At 36.0% G+C, this 27,229-nt stretch overlaps 1 protein-coding gene and 2 pseudogenes across 1 annotated transcript; all 3 read right to left on the minus strand.

Annotated features, from left to right (window-relative positions):
- Positions 1–1,055: 1,055 nt before the first annotated feature.
- On the minus strand, positions 1,056–5,312 carry LOC134255344 (uncharacterized; annotated as a pseudogene).
- Positions 5,313–17,235: 11,923 nt separating this feature from the next.
- Positions 17,236–18,408, minus strand: LOC134255345 (kelch-like protein 7; annotated as a pseudogene).
- A 3,589-nt stretch (positions 18,409–21,997) lies between these two features.
- On the minus strand, positions 21,998–23,377 carry LOC134255346 (uncharacterized). Its single transcript, XM_062737867.1, has 3 exons — positions 23,206–23,377; positions 22,900–23,040; positions 21,998–22,305 (listed from the first exon to the last, which is right to left on the minus strand). The coding sequence occupies exons 1-3, from the start codon at positions 23,375–23,377 to the stop codon at positions 21,998–22,000; spliced, it is 621 nt and encodes a 206-aa protein (XP_062593851.1).
- Between the last annotated feature and the right edge of the window lie 3,852 nt (positions 23,378–27,229).

The following is a 27,229-nucleotide window of genomic DNA, read 5'->3' on the forward strand; positions in this document are numbered from 1 at the left end:
ACAAAAAAGATCTCTCACTGCTCGTTGGGCGGAAGTACAAAATACATCTTTTACTTTCCATGAACTTGAACTAAACATGTTTTTGTTAACCTAGTAAGTATTAAGTAAAATGAGATGACAGCAATAATTCCAGAAAATGCCAATGCTCACTAGAAATACCCCCGCTCTGATATGAATATACATCATCATATTTATACACAAGTTCAGTTACGGGCAAATGCTCGTATAAATAGGAATTTGACATCAATTTCATACAAAAATGAATCCCACCATATGACATGCCTAAACAAAGAATGTGCTAAAATTCCAGTCATCTGCAGTGAGTACATGTAGTGCTGAGAAAACTGCGACGCAAATTTGTTATGTATGGAATAGACAGACGCAAGGATAAAAGGAAAGTTGACATCGGATTTGAACAAAAATGAATCCCAGCGTGGCTTTCCTCAGCAAATAGTGTGCTTAATTTTCATGCATCTGCAAAGGGTGTTTGCCGAGAAAACCGCAACAAAAAATTGTATGTATGGTACGGACAGACACACGGATTAACAGAAAGTTGACATCAGCGAAAAGTGGGCTAAAATTTCAAGGATCTGCGATCAGTAGTTGATGACAAAAATGCAACAAAAAAATTTTATGTGTGGTACGGACAAACACACAGATAAACAGAAAGTTGACATTGGATTTCAACAAAAATGAATCCCAGCATATGGCATGCCTAAGCAAAGAGTGTGATCAAATTTCATGCATCTGTGATGAGTATTTGCTGAGATAACTGCAACCAAAAAGTTGTTACGGACAGACACACAAGGGTAAAACAGTATAAACTAGTTTATGTTCTAATTCACCTTTTCAAACGAACATAAAATATTTATAAACTTGACTCAAAACACAAAATTAGGAACAGCTCGCCTGCGCGAGTGCAACAGACATTTTATTAATTATATAATACATTAGAAAAAAAATTCTTTTTCTTCATTCACCATTCTACAATATAAAAAAAATACTTGATTAACATTGATATTTCAGCAAAACATGGGTGGGCGGGTGGGGGTCTGTTGCACGATAGGCAGCGAGTTCTCGAATAACTAAACTATCAATACCTAAAACACGTACTCAGGTAACAGTCGATACGCCTGAGTAACTTATTTTACAACCAATCAGATTGGATACACAATAAACATCAACACTCGAACACGTGTTACTTATATCTTTTTTTAAATATATTTATGTTCTAATTCATCTTTTCAAACGAACATAAAATATTTATAAACTTAACTCAAAACACAAAGATTAGGAACAGCTCGCCTGCGCGAGTGCAACAGACCTCGAAAATAAAGAAAGAAGGAATATATGTACAACCCGCCTTAAATACCAAGATTTTTAGTAACAGATATTTTTACAAGTTCATTTTCTGCAACGTAACCGTCTTTGGCAAAATCTGATTTCTAACGACCACGTTTTTTTTTTTTCAAATTCTATCACAAACACCTTTGTTAGCAGCAGCAGTGGCACCTCCGGCTCGCAAACTATGTAGCCCGTATTTTGATTTATCTAAACCAATTGCTTGAATAGCCTTTCTAAAACTTTCTCTAGCAGTTGTATAGGAAATACTTTTATCCCCTCTCAAGACATATGATTTTCTTCTTTTTTTTTTTTTTTTTTACAAAAAACTGATTGGTCGAAATAGAAACTCTTCAGATAAAGCTGAAATATTTGCGAGCAGAAGGTATCTTAAAAGCATTCTAAATGGACAAGAAATTTCATGAGTGCGTGCTATAATGATCGAACTTCCCTCTCTATAACAATCGGTCTTACTTTTCTCAATAAAGACAGACATATAATCTTCATTAAAATTTATATCTGATCTTTTGATGTTAAGCAATTCTGAAATTCTCAAAAAACCAGCAAAACTAAGTAAACACATACAACAAATACGGACGTCTGGTAAATTACAGGATTCATTCCCGTATAGTACACACAAATTTCTTAAAACGTTTGGTGTAATAGGTAACTTTTTATTACACGTTTTTTGTACAATGCTTCTGCAACATCCCTCACGAACTGATTTTGTAAGTTCCTATGAACAAGGGTCCGACATTCCCGCCAATTTATGAGCCCAACTGATAGCATAATATGCTTCGTCAACTGAACCAATAGCTTTTCCTATATTTCTGAGATTGGTCAAATATAATGCTACATGAAAATCCGAAGCCGGAATACGAACAATACTATAAGAAACCCAGCACTTACGAAAGTTATTAAAGGCGTATTCGTATTTCTTCCTGGTATTTTGAGCCTTTGGACTTAAACAAATGTCAGGTAGCTGCTCCGCCAGAGTCTTTAAATCAGAATTTGGTGTTGTCCAGGATGAGGTCCATTTTCCGGTCTTGAACACATCTGAAAAACTTAATAAAAAATTTTCACATTACGACCTCGCTTGTACAGTTAAAAGCCTTGTCAAGCTCAACATGACCGCGCCTACAACATAGGCCTTGTCAAAGCATAATAATAAACATGACCGCGCCTTATCTGAAGGCCTTGTCAGACAAACATCATGACCGCGCCTTTTACAAAAGGCCTTGTCAAATTATCAAACTACATGACCGCGCCTTATACAAAGGCCTTGTCAAAATATCTAAAAACATGACCGCGCCTTATACAAAGGCCATGTCAACATATCATACATCAAAGATTAAAAACATGACCGTGCCTTATACAAAGACCTTGACATTTGTCATAAGTTGATTCACAACACTTTTTTTTAAAGCAATTCAATATAGTCTTCAGTCTGGCTAACAACTTAATCTCACTGTTAACACTCTGGAATTAAAATACTGTGAAACAAACAAGGTCTTAGAATTACAACCATGTTCGAATATATCTTGGTTTGGTGCAAAATCTAGAACATCGACAATATACTCTCTGAAAATCATGTTTTTATCAAAAAGCATTGTCCGAAAAGGACTTGAAGGCCACTTTGGAACAATTAATGTGCCGTAAGCTTTGCATGCTTGCATGTACTTGATGGTCTTGCATATTAAACCTACAGGAGGAACCAACCAATTGTTATCATTCTGCCAGTTTTGAGAAAAAGCATCAACTCCCTCGGTTTCTGGAAACTAAAACAAAGAATTAAATCTCGGTAACTTAGAGTTATAAACATAAGCAAATCTGTCAATGGTATGAGGTCCCCAGATGGAATCGATCAACTGAAAAAAGTCATAATTTGTTTGCCAGTCTTCGTAATCAATAATATTCGATATATATAATCTGCCTTTGTATTCAAATTTCTAGGAATCCAAACAATTCTAAAAGTGATAGAATACTCAGCACATTTAGCAAATAAATCAAATGTTAACGATTGTAAATGAGGTTTTGAACTACCTTTTTGCACAATGCTAACACAATTTTGATTAACTGTGTGCCATACTACATTTTTTGCCAGTGAATTCACTGAAAAAGAATCTAATGCTAACTAAATTGCTTTCAGCTCTCTCCACGTTGAATCATCGTTTCACTTTCAGTCCATCTCCTGAAAAACTTTTTCATGTAGTTCGACAGTATAAGCAGCAGCAGCAATGTTGCTTGCGTCGGAATGCACTAAAACATTGGAAAAGTTATCTAGACCCATACGTTTGAGATTAAGCTTTCTTAAGTTTTCTAGCCAAAATAACAACTCTTTTTTTAACTGCATCTGTAAATAAAAACAATAGCAAGCGATCCCAAAATGTTTTACTTTCAATAGCTAGATAAATTTGTCTAGTCATAAGACTTTAAACGTTCCCTATAACCGGATACATGGAAATGATCTTGCCTGCCGCTCTTGCTAATTCTCTTGCTGTAAATTGAGGAAATCTATTAATAAGATATTGTATAGAATCAATAGCATCTTCAATTCTTCTAGAAGGAATGCTTAAAGAAAAGGATGTGGATTCCCAAGTTAACCCAAGCCACTCTAAACACTGCACGGGCTGAAAAAGAGACTTTTTCAACATTTATCAATAAACCAGCTTTTTCTAAAGTATCTCTGACAAAATCAGAATTCTGAAAACATTTCTGAAAATCTGGTCCAAAACCTAAACCATCATCTAGATATAAAACTATGTCTATTCCGCTGCTTCTCCAGTACTTGACGAGAGGTCTCAGGCATTTTGTAAAAACATAAGGAGCCGAAGTCAGGCCAAAGGGCAAAACGCTGAAACAATAAAATTTGTTATCCCAGGAAAAGGAAAAATATGTCAGTTGTTGTTTACAAATATTTATGTGGTGATACCCTGATTTAAGATCAAATTTGTATAAATAACAGTCTTTTCTGAAAAAATCTAAAGCATTGTTCCAATCTTCAAACTTGATCTTTCTTTTCTGAACGTAATGATTTAATTGACTTAGATCCAAAATCAACCTCTTTTTACCAGATCCTTTATTGACAGCGACGCTCAACGGACTGACTACGTAAAGCTGAAATGGGACTTCCTGAATGCATCCGATCTCAGTAGCTCTGAAACAGACTGGTCTACAAATTCGGCATAATCTCTAGCAGATTTATTATTTTTGAAATACATAGAAGGTGGAACACTTTCAAAGGAACAACATAGCCTTCCCTTACAGTATCTAAGACCCATTTATGAGTACCAATAGATTCCCAAAACTGAATATGTTTGCGCAAATTGCCCGTAACTCCTTTACCTATAATGATAGGTGTTTTATCAAAATAAGCAATTTGATTCAAAAATAACTCTATTTGATCGTACAAGAGTGAAATCAGAGGAAAAAGATACATACTGATCATGAGCAGTTTTACTGCTTTCCGTTTGACGTGCTTGTGTTAACATTTGAGCCGTTCTGTTTAAGCGGGGCTGGACAGGCTGATTTCCAGTGGCCGTACTGACGACAATTGAAGCACATGTCAAGATCAGAGGGCTCCTTGCGCTGTTTGAAGTTGAAGTTACGAAAGGAATGAGAAGGAGCAGAAAACATCTTGCTATTGGAGCTAGATATGGTCGCAGTTGGTTTTCGGTAGGGTTGAAAACGGCGCTTCTCTTTGATGGTCCGTAGGGCGCGGTTCTCCGCCTGGCGCATGGGTTTTTCATCCTCGGAATCTGATGCCAGTTCGTCGCTCTCATATCCCCTGACTGTCGTCCAACCACCAGGGGATTTGTCCGCTATCCTGATCAACTTATTTCTCTTGTTGAGCTTATTAATTACCCCGTTGCTAATCCCAGAGCTGTAGGGTCTGAAATACGCTTCTGCAGCTTAGACAAATCACACAGTAATTCAGAGTTAAAATTAAATTGGATTTTATTGCCAGACATAAGAAGACCTGTAGGAAGGGAGAGAAGCAAGTCAGAGACAGTAAGTCCAGAAATTTCTTTGTTACCTGGCAGAAGGATTTAAAGTACAAGATGTGTATGATTCTTAGACACAAGGAGTGGATCCAAGGACTTACCATAGGAAGAGAAGCAGGAATAGATGGAGGTTTGTCCAGATTTCATTCACATGCATTCATTACCACCAAGGATAAGATGACCTATGAAGAGTTTCAAGGAAAGTTACCGGAGAGAGGGGATGATTTACAAAGTGCAAAAATTGTTAAGGACTCCATCCGTTACATCACCAAGGAGGATTACAAAGCTATCTGTGAAGGTCATGACAAGGATTATGCAGCAGTTTTGTGGAAAGCATGGAAGTATGCCAACAAAAGCAAAGTGTTAAGAGTGAATGACTATCCGTATTCCTCTATGTGTAGAGCTCAGCAAATACAATTCAGGGAGCACTTTGAGAATTTCATGGCTATGGAGAAGCAGGAGGATTTACATAGAGAGATGGTGGAGTTAGAGCTAAGAGAATGGCAGAATGAAGCATTGAGAATTCTGGAGGACCAAGATGAGAGGAAGATTCTATGGATTTATGATGAAGTTGGAAATAGTATTAAGACCACCCTAGCCAAGTATCAACTTGTAGTGAATGATGTGTTTTACTGCTCTAACTCCAGAACAAAGGACATAGCCTTTGCTTATGACAGACAAGGAACAGTGATGGTGGACTTGACAAGGTCAGTAGAAGGAAAAGTTAATTACACTGTCCTTGAATGCTTCAAGAATGGAACGATTTTCAGCCCCAAGTACGAGAGCAGAACCAGCTAAAGTGTGTGTTCTCGCGATCTTCCTTCCGGACAAGACAAAGTTGAGTGGTGACAGATGGGATATCCGTTACCTGGATGAGGGCATGTTGGTTCCTTGGGAACTTTAAATGTGACTAAACAATTATGAACTTTGTAAATATGTTATGAACTTTTAAACTTTTATATTGTTAGTGATAATAAAAACACTTTGTTGCACAATTTTATTGAATGTTGCCCACAATAAATATAAATTGCACAAGTTTTATTTCTTTCAAACAATTCGTGGAGTGCCTAAAATAATAACACAATAATAACAAAACAAGTAGAGTGCCTTTTAGCGGTCCTTCGGATCCTCATGCACTAGCGTGAGCAGACTGCACTGAGCGGTCCGTCGAAACTAGGACCTTATTTCTCGCGAATGCGAGAAGCTATACAAAGATCAAGAAAGGGTTCAAGATCAATAAGTGGTTGGTTCTAGTTCTAACAGGGCACTAGTCCTCCATCGCTTCGCGATTGCCTGCGGCGTGAGCGGTCCGTCGAAACTAGGACCTTATTTCTCGCGAATGCGAGAAGCTATACAAAGATCAAGAAAGGGTTCAAGATCAATAAGTGGTTGGTTCTAGTTCTAACAGGGCACTAGTCCTCCATCGCTTCGCGATTGCCTGCGGCGTTTACGCCCTATTGTGAGAACAGTTTGATAATAAAGCAGGCAAAGGGAAGCAGCTGCGCTGCTTATTTCTTCTTCCTGAAACACCTCACTGTTACATAACCTTGCAGATCAAAAGTTACAAAATCAGTGACCTTCCTGGTAATGGCTAATCCAGTTTCATTGTAGTTGTTATCATACCAATCCACACCATAGACTGGTCCTCTCCCAATGTAGAATTTAGGGTTAAATATATCTGTCATTTCTGTAGTGCCGGGAGCAGAGAATCTTTTTCCTAAGACGCCCAGATGCGTAAGAGCATTAACCATGCTACCATCTGCTCTGTCTGGATCCATAAGATTGCTCAGATAAATACAGGGCATCATTCTTCTGTCATCATTGGTTCTGAATTCCTTTGTGAAATGGAAACCATCCTTGCAGGATCTGAAGCATTTTTTCTTCATAATTTCTAGGCCTGACTCACCATTGAGTGATCCTGGTGCATTGTTGTACTTATCCCAATAATAGTAGATTATTGGATCTGTGAAATCCACCTTGTCCTCCGTCCTGGTGTTCTTTCCAATATTGGTTATGATTTGCCTCTTCACTTGAAAATTGTTCACTTTACAAGTGAGTCTTTTCAGTGCAAATAGGGAGTAGGTCTTAATCAGCAAATCCTGAGTGTAGTTGTCAATATTTGTGTCAATCAAAAATTTAGATTTCCCGCTCATATCATTTACCTCAATCTTAGTTCCGTGTGCAGTTTTCGTGTACTCAAACTTCATTACAAAGTGGGTAGAATTTTTGATTCTGATCAGACGTGAGACGTTTCCATTTCTTCTTCCACGCGCCCATCGACTACGTCTCTTGTAGTGAGATCTGAAATGGCCCTCTTCTTAGACTTCTTTTTATAAGCCACACGGCGGCGATACCTAGTACGTAGAGCAGTGTGAACCCCGATGCCTCTACGGCGGCCATTATACGTGCGCATTCTGTTATATCCCCATCTGGCAGCTGCTGCTGCAAGCCTTGCGGCGGGACCAGCGAAGACACCTCCATAACGACGTAAATCTCGCATGCTTATGAAATGTTACGTTAGCAGCCTTGCGGCGGGACCAGCGAAGACACCTCCATAACGACGTAAATCTCGCATGATTATGAAATGTTACGTTAAAGTTATGACGTCATGTAACCACTGACGTCATGTATACGAGAGATTTGGCGCGCTTTCCAGAAACATCTAGAATAATGACGTAATGGTGACGTAATGCGCGCGCAATAGTTCAGGAAGGTTCTGGAGTTCTTAGAATGCAATCTGATTGGTTGAAAGTCAGGTGACAATCTAGAAAAATCTTAGAAGGGTATATAAGGAGGGGAGAAGGCATTTCTCTTCATTTTAAGTATTCTTCATTTTTCATTTCTGGACTTACTGTCTCTGACTTGCTTCTCTCCCTTCCTACAGGTCTTCTTATGTCTGGCAATGTTACTTGCTAAGACTTCTTTGCCACAATCATCACATTTAGCTTTCTGAGTCCTCGTCATTTTCTGGCGGTTACTTCCCAGGTGCGCAATCTAGTATTACCAATGCGTACCGCTGTAAAATGAAGAATACTTAAAATGAAGAGAAATGCCTTCTCCCCTCCTTATATACCCTTCTAAGATTTTTCTAGATTGTCACCTGACTTTCAACCAATCAGATTGCATTCTAAGAACTCCAGAACCTTCCTGAACTATTGCGCGCGCATTACGTCATTATTCTAGATGTTTCTGGAAAGCGCGCCAAATCTCGTATATATGACGTCAGTGTCATGGTTACATGACGTCATAACTTTAACGTAACATTTCATAATCATGCGAGATTTACGACGTTATGGAGGTGTCTTCGCTGGTCCCGCCGCAAGGCTTGCAGCAGCAGCTGCCAGATGGGGATATAACAGAATGCGCACGTTTTATGGCCGCCGTAGAGGCGTCGGGGTTCACACTGCTCTACGTACTAGGTATCGCCGCCGTGTGGCTTATAAAAAGAAGTCTAAGAAGAGGCGCCATTTCAGATCTCACTACAAGAGACGTAGTCGATGGGCGCGTGGAAGAAGAAATGGAAACGTCTCACGTCTGATCAGAATCAAAAATTCTACCCACTTTGTAATGAAGTTTGAGTACACGAAAACTGCACACGGAACTAAGATTGAGGTAAATGATATGAGCGGGAAATCTAAATTTTTGATTGACACAAATATTGACAACTACACTCAGGATTTGCTGATTAAGACCTACTCCCTATTTGCACTGAAAAGACTCACTTGTAAAGTGAACAATTTTCAAGTGAAGAGGCAAATCATAACCAATATTGGAAAGAACACCAGGACGGAGGACAAGGTGGATTTCACAGATCCAATAATCTACTATTATTGGGATAAGTACAACAATGCACCAGGATCACTCAATGGTGAGTCAGGCCTAGAAATTATGAAGAAAAAATGCATCAGATCCTGCAAGGATGGTTTCCATTTCACAAAGGAATTCAGAACCAGAGATGACAGAAGAATGATGCCCTGTATTTATCTGAGCAATCTTATGGATCCAGACAGAGCAGATGGTAGCATGGTTAATGCTCTTACGCATCTGGGCGTCTTAGGAAAAAGATTCTCTGCTCCAGGCACTACAGAAATGACAGATATATTTAACCCTAAATTCTACATTGGGAGAGGACCAGTCTATGCTGTGGATTGGTATGATAACAACTACAATGAAACTGGATTAGCCATTACCAGGAAGGTCACTGATTTTGTAACTTTTGATCTGCAAGGTTATGTAACAGTGAGGTGTTTCAGGAAGAAGAAATAAGCAGCGCAGCTGCTTCTCTTTGCCTGCTTTATTATCAAACTGTTCTCACAAGTTTGAATTTTACCGAGACTCCTCGCTTAATAGATTTAGTAATGGTATCGATATCTTTACCAGAAAACTGAAATTTCCTCCTTCAAACTTTCTAGCTTTGAATCAAGGTAGGTCCTGAATAAATTAAAGGTGTCCGCAAGGTCAGGCCGTTCTGGGAGTTTACTGTGTGCAGACGGTGCAGTTTCTTGTGCACTACCAGAAGTTTCCGCTGCAGGTTCTTCTAGTAAATTTTCTTCGTCAATATCTTTGTATGGAGCTAAGAAATGAGTCTTGGATTGCCGAGACATTACCACTGAATTCAAAGAGTCTATTGCACGTTAGGCAGCGAGTTCTCCAATAACTATCAATACCTAAAACACGTACTCAGGTAACATTCGATACGCCTTAGTAACTTATTTTACAACCAATCAGATTGGATACACAATAAACATCAACACTCGAACACGTGTTACTTATAACTTATATATATATATATATATATATATATATATATATATATATATATATATGTATGTATGTATATATATATATATATATATATATATATATATATATATATATATATATATATATATATAAACCCCTCTCCTTCGGAACAGGGGTACAGAAATATTTAGACAGTGAAAACTTTCAGCATATTAATATTTGTACTCAATATATAATATATTCAGTTCTCTTTGACAATAGTTACAAGCATAAATAATTTTATCAATTTACCATAGTCCATATGTACTATAACACGTTTTCTTTGTTATGGTTCTATTTAAAAGTCAATGACCATTGGTTTCTTTTTTTAACAATGCCTGTTGAACAGGTATTTAAATTAAGCAATTCGAAGTGTTTTCTTTGACATATTTACACGTACAAATGTCCCGACAAGGAAATTCAGAGGAATCAGAAATGAGAAAAGAAAATGAGAGAGTCGAATACTTCCTGCTTTTGAACAAATAAATACTAGGCATGTTTTCTTCCCAATATGGAAACGTATATGTTTGTGACTGCGTTCTTTCAACATTTCTCAATTCCTTATTCTTTTGGATGTTCCATAACTGGTATATCATCAGAAATTTGCTTTGAAATTTGTTGTTCAATAATCAAATTATTGATTTAATGGTTCAATAGACTCCATGACAGAATTTTGTTCTTCCTTCTTTTGCACGACACATAAATTTGTATATAAGGTTTTTACCGTCCCTTGTTGGCAACATGAATATCGGGTCACTGAAATCTAGGGAAAAATAGAAGGCTAAACTTAGAATTGTAAAGATTTAATCTCCATTGCGACACTTGTATGTTTAGGCTAGCATTGTAAAATTCAATGATGCCATGAACATCACAAGTCTGTTCATCTTTGACTTTAAAATTCCTATAAACATTCAAAAGCTACATATACTGTAACTCAAAGAGTCTTCGAGATTATCTTGGTTTCTTCCTTGATATGTGATTTGGTGATTACAGGGAATGAAGGTCACATGGACTTAAAACGTGTATTCCAACTGAAACTGTTTTCCACGATAATCACGTATTCCTTCGTTAGTTCCAAGTTCAGTTTCCACCTTGATCGTAATTACATAATACCTCTTCCTAGGCAACTGTTCCCAAAGTTGAAATTTTCGGGGGTTAAATTTAAAAAAGAACGTTCATACAATTCGACACAACATAATTTGTAAACTGTCATGTGAAACATTTCTGAAACTTGTAACATCACTATACATTTACGAGTGCAATAACAATAATAGTCACCCTCTATCACTTTTTTCTAAATATTAACAATACAGATGCATCATAGCTATAACTGGACAGTAAATATGTTTTACTGTAGACGTGTTTTGTTTTTTAATTTCTCTGAGAGCCTCAGTGCTCACTTTGGTGGTGTACTTCCAATGACAATTTTACACTCACCAGGAGCATCAAATTGAATTTCAAATACTAGGTTTACTGAAAACTTAAAAAGGTCCTTTCATTTTTGATATTCTCCATCTTTGACCTTTTCATTGAGTAACCAAACAATATCACCAACTGCATATTTATGAACCAGCACTTTTGAACTGTAGATATCTCTTAGTAGTTATTATACCCCACGCAACAAGTTGCGCGAGGTATTGTTTTTGACCCGTCCGTCAGTCAGTCAATGTATCAGACCGAGTCAGTCTGTTCTTTTTTTTTTTGTCAGCGCAACTCCTTATAAACCGCTGCACAGATATTTAGTTCACAATGTGGAGGTGTGCATATTACCAGGAAATTTAGATTCCTTTATTTTTCCGGGAATTTCCGCACTTTTCAACTTAGATTTTTGGCCATGTTCCATAGCAGAGGTAATTTTCTTTTGATCTTAACTGTGGGTATCTGTACATAACCATTGATACCCAATAGGCGTGACAAAACTGCTACAATAAAATCATGTCGTAAATAATTTGCATAAATTTCTAACTTTAATAATCATTGAAAGGGGTACATTTTCCTCAACATTAATTAACAAAATTCACATACATATTTAGTCCACTGTATGAAATAAAATGAAAAATAAATACTTCATCTCAACTTTTGAACTAACATGCTTTTCAACGATTGAAAAATACTTGACAATTGTAAAATGTGTTTTTAGCTCTACTGGTCAGAGACCAGAAGAGCTTATGCGATAGTAAGGTGTCCGTCGTCCGTCCGTCTGTCTGTAAACAATTTTTCAAAACGCTACTCCTCCTACAGTTTTGGTCTGATTTTAATATAACTTGGCACACAAGTAGACTACACTAAGATACATAAAATAGTGCAACGGTTTTTGATTTCGATGAACGGTGTTGCTGTGGTTACTAAAAATAGAATTCTCTGTGAAATTCCTTTAAAATGCTACTCCTCCTACAGTTTTCATCTGATTTCAATATAACTTGGCACACAATTAGACTACACTAAGATACATAAAATAGTGCATCGGTTTTTGATTTCGATGAAAGGTGTTGCCATAGTTACTAAAAATAGAATTTTCTGTGAAATTCCTTTAAAATGGTACTCCTCCTACAGTTTTCATTTGATTTCAATATAACTTGGCACACAAGTAGACTACACTAAAATACATAAAATAGTCCATCGGTTTTTGATTTCGATGAACGGTGTTGCCATGGTTACTAATAACAGAATTTTCTGTGAAATTCCTTTAAAACGCTACTCCTCCTACAGTTTTAGTCTGATATCAATATTACTTGGCACACAAGTAGACTACACTGAGATACATAAAATATTGCATCGGTTTTTGATTTCGATGAATGGTGTTGCCATGGTTACTAAAAACAGAATTTTCTGTGAAATTCCTTTAAAACGCTACTCCCAGATAGCAAGCTTACGTTGGCCCAATGTTGGGCCAACGTTGTAAGTTACGTTGGTCCAATGTCGGAAAATGATGTTGGGCCAATGTAATTTTGCTCATCGGCGCAACGTTGCGCCGACATGTTGGCGCAACGTTGGCCCAATGTCATAGAACGATAACTCTGACGTTGGTCCAACGTTGGGCCACTGTTGTCAGTTATGTTGGCCCAATGTCTGAAAATTTATATTGGGCCAATGTAATTTTGCCCATCCGCGCAACGTTGCACCGACATGTTGGCGCAACGTTGGCCCAATGTCATAGAACGCTAATTCTGACGTTGGTCCAACGTTGGGCCACTGTTGTCAGTTATGTTGGCCCAATGTCGGAAAATTTATATTGGGCCATTGTAATTTTGCTCATCGACGCAACGTTGCACCGACATGTTGGCGCTACGTTGGCCCAATGTCATACAAAATTTACAATTCTGATGTTGGCCCAATGTTGTCCCAACATATTTTTGTACAAGGATATTGAGAAATCTATGGAATTCCATGGAAATATAAGAAATCCCAGGAATATACAATGAAAACTGAAATAATGATAACATCACAATTTATCATAGATCAAATCTATATTTCAAAATTAAAAATTTGTTTCTTTTACAATGTGTTTTGAAACAAATATATAATATTACATATACACTTATGTAAGCACATTTTTTCAAAGTATTCTCACTGATCGACATTCTTTGTAATAAAACAAACTATTTCTTTTTTTAAAAATATGGCATTTGACTTAATGACATTGGGAGAGGTCAATTGCAGTTACAAAGAACTTCCAGTTGCCCATGTACATTTACTGTACAAAGTTAATAATGAATAGACTAGAGAGACAGACACATGTATTAAATACAAAATCTCAACTACACAACTACATTAATAAAAAAGATCCCATAAAATCAACACATGCTATTTTCACCGAATATGCCAAAGATCCTAATTAAGTTAGATTCGAAATTTCTCGTCAAGTATCTGCTTGAATCACTTCCTCACTGATATCCCATGAGTTCACAATATTAAACAAATAAAATATGGCGTTATGTTAGAGGGTAGCCAAATAAATGGTCATGTCAGTCACGAACGGATTCACTTTAAGTAGGAAGGTTCAGAAAGTTCAATATTGATCATTTCCATAGTCACTTCAAACTTTGCGGACACAATTTCTGAAAGAAAAGATGACCATTAGGATGTACATATATAAACAAAAATATATGACAAATAATAAAGTAAGGCTCTACAAGACTGTAAAGACAATTGGTTATTTCAACCTGACAGTTCATTATAGTGTAAAATAGAAATTCACTATTTTGCATTGTTTTTATTTAGGCAAACTTAGGCAAGGGGTCTGGGGGCCGCCTAGTGGGGCCCAGGGGGCGAAGCCCCCGGAAGCTCCTGGATTCTAGAGATTTTGTAGGGTAAAAATGAGGTCTACCAATTAGACATATTTACATTTTCTAGACGAAACTGTGATTTACGCTAACGTTGACAATTTTAGGGGGGCGCCCCCCTTAAATCCGCCACTGTTTAGATTACCTGTCAGAATCCATTGTTATGTATTTTTAGGATAAGGAAATTAAAAATTAAGAATATAAACCTCTTGTTTACTTTAGTGGATGCAATATTTTTTATAGTTTCATGCTAAAAGATAAAAGTTAATAAAAACAATCTTAGGTTATTTGTGTTACTTTAAGATAAAAAAAATTGAGCTGGTTCTCACCACTTTTACAAGCTGACAACTCGCCGGCGCTTAGGGAATCGTCTCGGGCACAGTCGTCCACTGCATGCAACTATTAAATAATCAAAATAAGTGCTGAAAATTATCTTGAACATGCATTTAAAAATAAATATATATTATTATATTGTACAACATACTCTGTAAATGTTGAAGAGAGGAACACTAAAATTCCTGAATCGATCCCGAACGAGGAAATTCGGGTTGAAATCCATCTTTATGAGAGATGTTTAGAAGTGTTAAATTATTATTAATAACAAAATTGAAATGGCGCTTGCTCAAATGATTTCACTGCAAGGCGTTTTTTGTGTATTGTCCTGACTAAGGAACAGTCGCAAAAGCAATTATTCATTCAAGGACAAATGTTAAAATATTTTGTACATTGTACCTACCGCAGTACCGGGTCGTAAAATGTCTTAATCTTCTGTCAAAACAGAAATTCCATCCAAAACTAGTCATGATTCTCCTTTTCGCGACACTCTCTTCCGAACTTTCCTTCTGTACAACATCACGCGCGTGTAACCCACCAAAAATTTAAATTTCGGAGCGGTGTGTTGTTTAAATTAATTGCTTATCGAGCCCGACTTCGATCCCGACGTAATTGTACTATTAGTCGACAGTTTTAGAGAAAAATCTAAGTTATATTCCATAGTTTTGAAAATCTACGTAAGGGTTAAATAACTAGAAATGAATAAATAAACAAAGAATAAAAAAAAAATAAATTACAAAAATATTTTTTTAAACGTTTCAACATAAGTTTACATAGCAACATTGGTTCAACAATGTCGGCCCAACATTACAAAGATGTCCATACTTCAACATTAAAAATAACAATGTTCAGGTACGTAGCAACAGGGGGGGCTGGGCCTATAGTGAAAGGAAAAATAGCAAAAAAAATTGGAAGTGAAAGGAAGTTGGCCTTGAAAAAAGTTGGCCACCACCACTCTCATCCTTTTGCTTGTCAACTTTTTCAGGTAAGTAAAAAAAATTCTATGCCCCCCCCCCCACTTTTGAGAACGATGTTACGTGCCTGATGTTGGCCCGACGTTGGAACAATGTCAGTGCACCAACTGTTGTAATTACAATGTCGGACCGATGTTGGTACAATGTCAATGCACCAACTGTTGTAATCACAATGTCGGACCGATGTTGGAACAATGTCAATACACCGACTGTTGTAATGACAATGTCGGACCGATGTTGGCCCAATATCGTTCTGCCAACCGCGATATGTAGCCGATCTACCAACCATATGCCAACATCGGCCCAACGTCAGCTTGCTATCTGGGCTCCTTCTACAGTTATGGTCTGATTTCAGTATTACTTGGCACACAAAAAGACTACACTAAGATACATAAAATAGCGCATCAGTTTTTGATTTCGATGAACAGTTTTGCTATTGTTACTAAAAATAGAAATGTCTGTGAAATTCCTGATGGCAATGGCTTCTTTTCTCATCCTTTGTCATAAGTACAAACCAGTAGAGTTACAGTCTCGACAGAGACTTCTGGTTACACTCGCAATCTCCATGCTTTGGATTTTCAATTTTTTCCAAGGATTTTGCCTTTTTGCTGACCGGTTCATCTTATTCCAACGCGTTGGAAATATCACGTAGCATCTCCTCATTCGGACGCTTGTATTTGCGGACACTCTCAATAGATCTGTGGCCTGTACGATCCATGATTTCCTGTTCTGGTACCCCAGCTTGGTAGAGAGCAGTTGCGCAAGTGCTCTTGCCCGATTGATTAGAAAAGAATCCAGGAATTCCGGCTTTGTCACATATTTGTCATAATTGTAGATAATTTGATGATTCCAATGGTTTGTACACTGAAACGGACTGGTTGTTTTCACCATTTGCCAATGGTCGCCGGTAAAATCGGTTATTTTCTGAATTAATCACAACCAGATGGAAGTATTCCTTGTAGATCAATGGGGTATCAAAGTTTAACATAGGAAAAATCTTTAAAAATCTTCTCCAGAACCACTGGTCCAGGAAAGATGAAACTTGTATAGAAGCATCCTTTGGTAACGAAAATTTAAGTTTGTTCAAATCATGAACCCCGGGGTAGGGTTGGGCCACAATGAGGTATCAAAGTTTAACATTGGAAAACATAGGAAAAATCTTTAAAAATCTTCTTCTGAAGATTCACTGGGCAAGGAAAGATGATGTCCTCTAAATTAAGAACAGATTGATATTTACTGGGTTTTATTGTTTCTAGTAGTAATAAATCGTCATCTTCTGAAACTGGCTGCCAACATCTTTAAATTTAGTGCCATTTTCGAAAGTTTGTAAAATTAAAGCTTATAAGCTAACAAATGTTTATTATTATCCAATGAAAAAAAACTTTTACATTCAAAAATTTTCACGTACACGTTTTAATTGCTAAACGACAAAAGTAAGAACAACTTGTACGTGTAACTCTGACTTGTTATTCACACGTACAAGTACGCGTACACGTTTGTTTTTAAAACTATCTATTATCAATGCAAAATAATGCCTTTTATTCGTCCTCTTCTTGAGTTTGTGAAACTACAAATACTGTCAGAAAAAGTGACTGTAACAGTTTTATCTACCTCACAGATTGTTTGAACAGTTGTTTATCCATTCATTCTATATATTAAAAAAAATAAACAAAAATAAAAAAAAACATCACATCCAGTCATGTGGACAGCAACTGTATACAGCTTGTCTTTTTCTAAAGCAACACTGTTAGCTGAAAACTCACACTCCTCTGTCAACTCTTCACGAATAATTTCATCACAATACGATACTCCCACTAAAAGTGAAACATTGTAGTTGCCATATAAAATGATGCCATGAAGCTGTATATTTCTATCTACAGAAAACACAAGTCTATCCCCTTTTAATTCATCGCACTTCCAAGTATTGCTTATACTTCTTGAAAAAAATCCTATGATCCTTATGTCCTTCTCTGACACACAAGTGCGAGACTGAACAGCTGGACCAATTGTGTCCTTGCAAACATTCAATGAATTCAAATATTAATTTCATCGCAAAATCATCATTGATTATGCTTTTGTAAATTTTCAATAAAAAAAAAAGTAACAGACATCCTACCAAACCTGATATTTGGATCAATTTTCCCCAAGTTTCGGAAACGTTTCTACGATTTGAGTTCATATCCACTTTACAATCAACAAAAATAGCTTTTCTTCATGAATACACAATGTATTTCGTTTGATCATCAAGTTAACCAAATCTATAGGATATTGAAAAACATTTTATTTGTAGGACTATTGGATAAAATGTCTCTAGCAAAATTGTCAATGTATAACAATGATAATAGCACAACATTTTCCAACCCAAATTTGTGTGCAATGTGTAAAACATGCAAGGCTTTATTAAAACATATGGATTGTTGAAGAAAATCTAAACATTTCTGACAAATCTGAAATCATGTAACATTGAGCTGCGTGTAACATATCCTCAACATCCTCAAAAGATAAATCAATCTCATGTAGGTACAGAAATTCTATCACAGATCTTGTTTGTGAAGGCGAGAAATCATGGCCAATAACTGCCCTTTTCGATTGGTTGGGCTCCCAGTTTTCATTCAAACTAAACCAATCACTGCCCAGTATGAGGACTGTCCTGATACTTCTGTCTGATAAGGAATTTTCTAAATCGCACATTGACCGCATTTAAATGCATAAAAAGCACATAGGCGCTTGGGTCAAGGATACTGTATTTTTTCTACATAATGTATTGTCGAGGAAATTCGAACTATACTCGTAACATTTTTTTTCAGTGTGTAGTGTTAATTTTTAGTTTTTTGTAAACCTTTCTGCTTCATATACACTAGAATGTCGCGGAAATTCGATTTTATACACGCTTTAAAAATGACACATCCCACTGTATACTAAAAAGAAACAAGGCTTGCAACTTCATTTGCCCCTTTCCGTGCCCCAGACTCGATTTTTTCCTGTTAAAAGTTATATGCACCATTTACCAGCTGAATTACGAACCCCCATCTCTCCAGAAAATTCTTATATGATGATTAAAATCCTCAGGCATAAACTTTTCATCCATCTTATATTTTTAAATAATTATTTTCTCTCCAATTGCTCCCGTTTAAACTTCTAATCACGGAAGTTGCATACATATGAAACCAAAACGGGCGTTCCGGATTAATCGAGAGTTCCGAATGACGCTGATGCTATGTATACGCCAGAGAGTATCGAACGTTACTCACAAATTCTTTTCTTGGCGGCTAATTTCAAAATGAATAAAGAAAACGAATGTCCCACAACTGCATGGTAACCTTTTATTATTTATTTACAATATTTTAATTGATAATTCTAATACTATAATTAAATAAACAAGTAACAAAGTGAAATCCATAAATGAACAAAAACAGAACAGAAATCTTATAAGTAAAATAATAAAAAAATGATATATTTTTATATTAATATTTTTTGGGGGGAGGGGAAGCAAAATCAACATATTTACATTTTAAACAAGTGTTTCCAAGTGAATCAAAAATTTATGTAAAAGGATTTTTTTAACAAATATATTTTAAATTTATATTTAGGCTTTTTCAAAACATTGAAGAAGATGAAAACAATTCCCTTAGCATTAAGGACATTACAAAGAAAATGCAAAATGTAAATAACCGTACCATAGGTAAAGAAATCAAAAAACTGTTTAAAGTGACTGTTAAAAGAAAACGTTCGTGTGCAAACTGGACAGACATTGAAATAATTTATCATGGCATAAAATTTAAAGATCAAAATGCAAAAAACATCAGTATTCAAGACATCCCCAAAGTTTCTCCCCCCGATTTTTTCCACATTCCATCCAACCCTTGTGACAGCAGCAAAATAACATTTGGTCATTTCCTTGGTGTATCATTAAACAACAGTCAGATTTTTGTAGAAGTTATGTTCGACATATGTGAAAAAACATGGAAAGTGATATCCTGTGGGAAACAAGTGCTCCCCAAAGACTTAGGGTTTCTAAATGATACCTTTGAACTCACAGAAAAGTCAGTCACATCAATTTTTTCTGCCATTAAAACAATGAAAATATGCAGAGGTGTTCCTGAGAGCAATATGCAACTGAACAGTCCCAATGTGCTAAAAGTAATTCACTCCGGTATTGCATGCAATAACCATATAACATCCTACCATTCAACGACATGCAATACATTTCTTTCAATAAGGCAACATCAGTCTACAAATGTGTGCATTTCTTGTAAAACCTTTCTGAAAAAGACATCTGAACAGGTTGATAAAAATATTGTAGAAAACATACCAACACTGAATCTACAAAGTGAGAAATCCAGTTCTTCTACATGTCCCTCAACAAAAGCCCCTGCCGTTCTGTCTGACATCACAAACCAGTCACACACTCCTTTCCCAGAAACACAGTCATTGCCATCAGTAAATCTCAGTCATAATGATGAAAATAAGATCGTTGGCCTCCATCATGACAACAACAAAATTCTACTGTCTGAACCTGACCATACTGACTTGCAAACTATTCTGAACTCTATTATACCTGACTGTCCCCCTAAAATGTTAGCATTTTTAAAATCCCAACAAGAAGCATTAAAAGCAGCTAAAAATGGTCGTCGTTGGGACAAAAACATTATCAGGGTGTGTTTGAGCTTATGGTGTAGAAGCCCACGTGGCTATAAAGATTTGCGTGAGAGTGGCTTCATGGTCTTGCCCTCCCAGCGCATCCTACAATTACACAAAAATAAGGTTCATCAGAAACCAGGAGTAAACAAAGACCTTATGCATTGGATGTGTGCAGAAGCAGACTCCAAGAATCTACCACCAGAAGGATACGAGGGAGGACTGATACTGGATGAAATGTCCATTCAATCTGACCTCCAGTTTTATTCCAAAGATGGTTTTCACCATTTAATAGGTTTCACAGATCTCGGTGAAGAATCCAGTATAATGAACAGCATTCACTATGGAAAGAAGGAATTGAAACTGGCCACACATGTTTTGCAGTTTTCATATCTTGGTTTCACTGGCTTCAGATTTCCACTCTTTCACTACCCAACTGTGCAGGCTTCAGCTTCTGATTTGTATTTACTGATCTGGAAAATCATACAATCTCTTAACACTTTTGGCTTTAATGTGCAATATATTAGCACTGATGGAGCTGCAACAAATCGAGATTTAGCAAAAATACTGCTTGGTGACTTTACCTCCACCTCTCCTAGTATGCGAATTCAGAATGTGTTTTCTTCTTTGTCTCAGAGTATCTTCTTTATAATGGACTACTCACATCTAATGAAAAAAATTAGAAACAATCTAAGTAAAAGTGTTAACAAACCTCAGAGCAAACGTTGTTTGTATCACAAGAGTCATTATATTCTTTGGGAACATTTATATAGTGCTTACATGTGGGACAAATCAACTAATCCTTTCCCGGTGCACAGAAAACTTTCAAATGAACACTTCAATCTAACAGGAGAGTCAAAAATGAGAAATCACCTGGCTGAAGAAGTTCTAGATAAGGATATGCTCCATCTGGTACAGTGTTATGCTATCTCCTTGAAAAGCAGTGACCATCTCAACAGCACCATTGAGCTACTAACTCACACAAGTGTTCTTGTTGAAAACTTTCGAGATACACGTCCCATCACAGACAGGTCAGATCAAAGACTCGTACAAAACAAAACTGCATTAGACTGGTTCCTACAATGGGAAAAAACTATTAAATCTGACACCAGCATAAAAGACAAGGAAAAATGTCTGATATCTCATCAGACAAGAGCTGATATAACATCTCTGCTGATTGGTTTTCATGAATTATGTGAATATAAACTGGAAAAAAAATCATGTTCGATTGTGCCAAGCCGAGTAAACTCTGATATAATTGAAAACTTGTTCTCACAACAGAGGGGAATTTTCCAAGGAAACAATACAAACCCCACTTACCTTACATACTGTAGAACCATGAATTCTGTTATACTTGGTCAGCCATCAATTTCAAAGAAGTCTAATGCTGGAGATGTCAAGGCACCAGCTGATCCAATGTCATTTTAAGGTCAAGGTGAGTGTACACTATATAAATCATGCACCATTACAATTAATGTTGCACCCAAACATAGTGTCAAAATGGTTTGATGAATTGGAAAAATTGTTTATACCGGTAGATTTAATTAAGATTTACCTTGTTATATATATATAATTTTATGTAAAATAAAAATAATTCATTGATCAATTATGAGTTTAAGAACCGATAGGCAAAGTATCATACTTACATTTTGCAATGCTGACAATACCATTCACTTGTTGTATTTTCTGGGTCAATATCAACACACTGAAAATGGTACCAATCATCACAACCATCACATGCTATAGCATTTTCTATACATTCATAACTGCATCCTCCACATGGGAATTTAACTTTTTTCTTCTTTGCCTTGGCTTTACCCTTGCCTTTTGACGGTTTTCGTTTACTGCAACCTTTTACCCTTGATGATTTTGTGATTACATCTGGATCTTCAGTTTCCTCCAACGGAAAAGAATTTGATGTACTGGGTCCAGGGCATTCAATTGGGAAATCTGCTCAAAGTACATTAAAATAAAATTAACAATGACTTAAAAGGTTAAAAATTAATTTTAAAAACCAATCTAAGGTACAGTCTAATAAAAAGGTTAATACCAAATATGCATCAGAAATATTATGCACTTTTTTTTCAGTGACCTTGAACTTTCCCAAATGACTTTGGTTCGAGGTCATGACACACCCTCAGGTCATGAACAATCTTTGTGTGAAGTAGTGAATTATAATGATCCTATTTATACCCCCCACCCCAAAACAAAGGAATCAAGTTGGGGAGAACATAATTTATAAATGTAACACAAAATAGATCTGCATTGAATTTGAACTTTCAATTAAATATATATAATTGTATGTTCACTACCTGGGCTTGAAATAAACTTGCCAGCTGGATTGCTTTGACATGGATCAACCCCTAAATGGAATAAAATTTAGTAAACAAAGGAACTGCAGTGAGACATTCTTTTGATTAACTGTATAATTTTTTTAACAGGTACTAGTCCCAATACATGTATAAAACTCATTAATTTGATTAAAAAGAAATATTGCTAATAATTTTTTCTGGATATATCATGCAACAATTATTTATCAGATACCTTGCTTTGAATGTGACCCATGTGGCTCTTGAATGGTAACAGTAGTTCCTGGTTGGTTCACATTTGCTTCAACTGCCTGTGTTTCAGAAGATCCCAGGCTGACTAGTTCTGTAAGGTCTGGATTATTAGATCCCCTGGGTTCTATAGTTGAAAAAAAAACAGTTCAAGTGTTGCATAGAAAATAAAGTATAGCAGACAATACAAAATATTAGTTCCACTAATTAACTCTGTACTATTATCATTCACAGCCTTGGAAATATAATAAATGTATTTATTATTTAAGTGAATTATTCTTAAAACACTTACTGAGAGCATCTGGATTTTTCATAGAGTCTGCTTCTAGTACTGCCTTCACCAATGCCTGGTTGATATCTGCTTTCTTCTTGTTTTTAGCAATCTTTACTTCATATGCATTGCAAAGATCTAGTAGCTGTGATTTTGTGCAGGTTTTTTCCAGAAAATTAGGCTGCCTCAACATTTCACTTTTTATTTTTAGGTGAGAAGCTAATTTATTAACTGAATTGTCATTTGGGACCTCTTTTAAATTAAATGTTTTTTTTGTTTTTATCTTCCCTATTTTTCAGTTTCTGTCTTAATGCTTTTGATTTTTCCACAGAGAGTGCTCTCAAGAAATCCTTCCTAAATTGATTCATTGAAACTTTGATAAACAGACTCATGATTTCCTTGTACAAATACACCAGTGTTTTGCAAGTCTTGCAATGGTCACAAAAAACACATTCATTGTCATGATCACTGTCTTCCTCCTTTAAGTTTCTGAACAAGTCTGAAAAGGAGCTTTTTGAGTGGAAATCATCAAGTAACAAATTTTTCACAACTTCAAAAAATTTTGATTTGGTGTCAACAAGTTTTTCATATGTAAATAATTGCCGGGATTTTAATTCTAGTTGTTGAAAAAAGTTAAACGTTTGATCACTAATATTACACAGGCTTCCAGACATATTCTGTTTTCTTTTTGTTTCAAGCAGGCTTTCTGGATCAGAAGTGTTGTCAATTAAATCTGCTTCTGTTGAACACAGAGAGTTAAGGAGGATCTTCTGACGTTCACACTCCTCCATCACTTCCTCCTTTCCAGGGGCAAAGGCTGATCGCTTGACTACACGAGAGTTTCTGTATTTCAACTTTGCGGGTACATATCCTCCAATATAACGGATTTTTCCCCTTCCAGGTCCACTTAATGTTTTATCTTCAGAAATTTTTTCCAGCAGAGATGGAATTTCTTTTTCGTCTCTCTTAGCTACTTCCCTTAAGACATCTCGCTGTACTTTAAACATAGATGTTGTCATAAACCTATACAGAAGATCTTTATGATGAAACTTGTTACAAACATTTTGTGTGTCATTTCTGAATTGATCAGAGGAAATATATGTGTTGAAATGAGTATAAAATTTTCTAAAATCAGATTGGGTAAACTTGCACTTATCCGTGGGAAAAACACTACTGCCAATATTCTCAACTTCTGTTTTATGCTTGTGAAAACCTTCAATAAATGGACTAGGTGTCAGGAGGATTTCATGCTGCACTTCAGCTGCATCATTACAAAGAGGTGTATCTTCAAATTCTTCCATAATGAAGGAAAGGACTTCCATTAATTCCTCTGTCTTGTTAGCACTCTTTTCCTGAACTTCGATTTCTTTGACAATGTCATACTCAAAGTCTGACAAGTCTGATTCATCACCTTGACAGCCATCATCTTCAATATTATCATCATCACCATTATCATCATCCTTGTCATCTCCTTCATCATCATGATCATCATTTTCATCTTTTCCATCTTGTCTTTTCTTCTTATTGCAACAGGTACAGTCATGTCTAATTTCTCCATAACGACACTGGACGTAAAAATGTTGAACCGCTGCTGGATGTGCACGACACAAAGTAGGCTTGAAATTTTTAACACATAATCCATCAGTGGTTTGTGCTCTACCAATTGCAACACCAATTTGACCAGGATAAACTGCATTACTGCAATCGACCACTAAATTCTGAATTGTCATACCTTGAGACTTGTGTATAGTAAATGCATAGGCCAAATTAAGTGGAAACTGCCTTCTTGATGCAATGGATGATTTTGAGACAGGGTCAAATTTACTGAATGTAAACTTTGAAATTTTAACTGTCCGAGATTCACCAAACAAACAAAATGTTACATGGATGAATTCATCCTCAATAAGTTTCACAGTTCCTATCTTCCCATTCACAAGGTGGTCCGTTAAGTTTATCAGAAGCATAACAGGGCATCCAATTTTCACTCCAAAATATTTAGGCGCCAAGAATTGGTCACACAATTTACTCTCCCCACTGTCCTCTGACTTAAATGTGTGAAGGTCACCGACAACAGAATGTAATTTTTTTTGGTTAAAGAGCATGACATCAATATTTCTTGCAAAAAGATGAACAGCACTTAGAGTTCTTTCTGCAGACAAAGGTCTGGATAAAGAGTTGAGGAACGCTACTGTATGCGGTGAAGGAAGGCCTTGTTCCATTTCATTAATGGCATTTATTAGATCCGTTTCATCTTGTCTGTGTATAATTTTCAGATTAATTACATGAGGGAAGGCATCTTTAAACCAATGGGCTAAAAAACACGGATGTCCAAAGTCACCATATATTTCATTTCGCACGGGTTGTAACTGATAAAAATCCCCAACTAGCACAACTTGTAGGCCACCAAAAAATAGGTCCACATTTCTTAAACCTCTGCAAACAAACTCAATCTGTTGTAAAATTTTCTGTGATATCATGGAGACTTCATCGATAAAAAGACAATCAGTTTCTTTTATGTTTTTTTTGGCAACTTCAAATCTTTCATCTGTTTGCAAAAGATGTAACAGGTCTTCATTTTGGTGACGCCCATCTTCCAGGCCACACCATTTGTGAATGGTGCATGATTTGGTGACTTCCCCATATAATGAAGCACCTAAAAAACACATTTTGTTGTTTTTATCACTGTCACCAAAAAAAAACATGTTACTTAACCAACAATTACATTTTTCTTGTAAAATATTACCTCCTACGCCTAACCATTTTTTTCATCATTCCATAATTATATTTAAATAGTAGTAATAAACAAACATTTTTTTATTACGGCCTTTATATTGAGAAAGTATTTTGAGGGTTATACTGCATGTGACATCATTTAATCAAAATTTTCATATTTAATGTTATATTTCAAGGAAATTTATTCATGATAACAATTTCAAGTCTAGAGTTTAATGTGTTCATTTTACTTATATGTGCATGGACACAGATTTGAATTAAATATATTTTCTGTATAATATTATGACTTATATGCATTTCACACACACAAACACACACACAAACCTTATCTTATTTAAAAGTTATTAAAACTTGAAATTTTTTGGCGGGTTTGATTGACACATCCTTGCACTTTCAAAAATTTTAACTTTATTCTTGATACTTAGGAAAAGCGTGAAAGTGAAAGGATATGTCAATCAAACCCGCCAAAAAAATTCAAGTTTTAATAACTTTTGAATGAAATAAGATTTTTATTTTATTTTTGTGTAAAATGCAATAAGAATATGTAGATCTATATGTCATAATATTATCTGATTATACAGAAAATATTAACATCAAATCTGTGTCCATATTGCACCTTTAACAGCAGATGGGAATATTGGGATAAATAAACCATTTGAAAATGTGCATTTGGTTGTTATATCCCAAAAGGGATACAAATTTATAATGCAAAAATTGAAGAATAAACAACGTTTTAAGGAGCAATAACCATATAGTATATCTTGTAATGACAAATATGCAAGGTGTTTTATGTCTCTTTTCTCACCTAATCCTGTAGAGGCCGTCACACAGAATCTTGAATTTAATTTCTTAATGATATTTTTCACAACAAAACTTTTCCCCGTTCCTGCTTGTCCAGTTAATAGCAGATTATGGCCATTGATGACAGTTTCGAGAGCGCATTGTTGATCTTCATCCATTTTCCCGCGATATGTTCGATACTCTCTGGCGTATACATAGCATCAGCGTCATTCGGAACTCTCGATTAATCCGGAACGCCCGTTTTGGTTTCATATGAATGCAACTTCCGTGATTAGAAGTTTAAACGGGAGCAATTGGAGAGAAAATAATTATTTAAAAATATAAGATGGATGAAAAGTTTATGCCTGAGGATTTTAATCATCATATAAGAATTTTCTGGAGAGATGGGGGTTCGTAATTCAGCTGGTAAATGGTGCATATAACTTTTAACAGGAAAAAATCGAGTCTGGGGCACGGAAAGGGGCAAATGAAGTTGCAAGCCTTGTTTCTTCTTAGTATACAGTGGGATGTG

The sequence above is a fragment of the Saccostrea cucullata genome, unplaced genomic scaffold, assembly GCF_032062105.1.
Source record: "Saccostrea cucullata isolate Sc308-1 unplaced genomic scaffold, CSIRO_AGI_Scuc_v1 ctg3650, whole genome shotgun sequence".
Taxonomy (NCBI): domain Eukaryota; kingdom Metazoa; phylum Mollusca; class Bivalvia; order Ostreida; family Ostreidae; genus Saccostrea; species Saccostrea cuccullata.

Coding starts and splice junctions, on each gene's coding strand:
- LOC134255346 (XM_062737867.1), bottom strand. CDS start 23,377: ATGTTGAGGCAGCCTAATTTTCTGGAAAAAACCTGCACAAAATCACAG. Junction 23,041..23,205: donor GAAAAATCCAGATGCTCTCA/GTAAGTGTTTTA, acceptor TTTCAACTATAG/AACCCAGGGGATCTAATAAT. Junction 22,306..22,899: donor TGGGTCACATTCAAAGCAAG/GTATCTGATAAA, acceptor TACTTTGAGCAG/ATTTCCCAATTGAATGCCCT.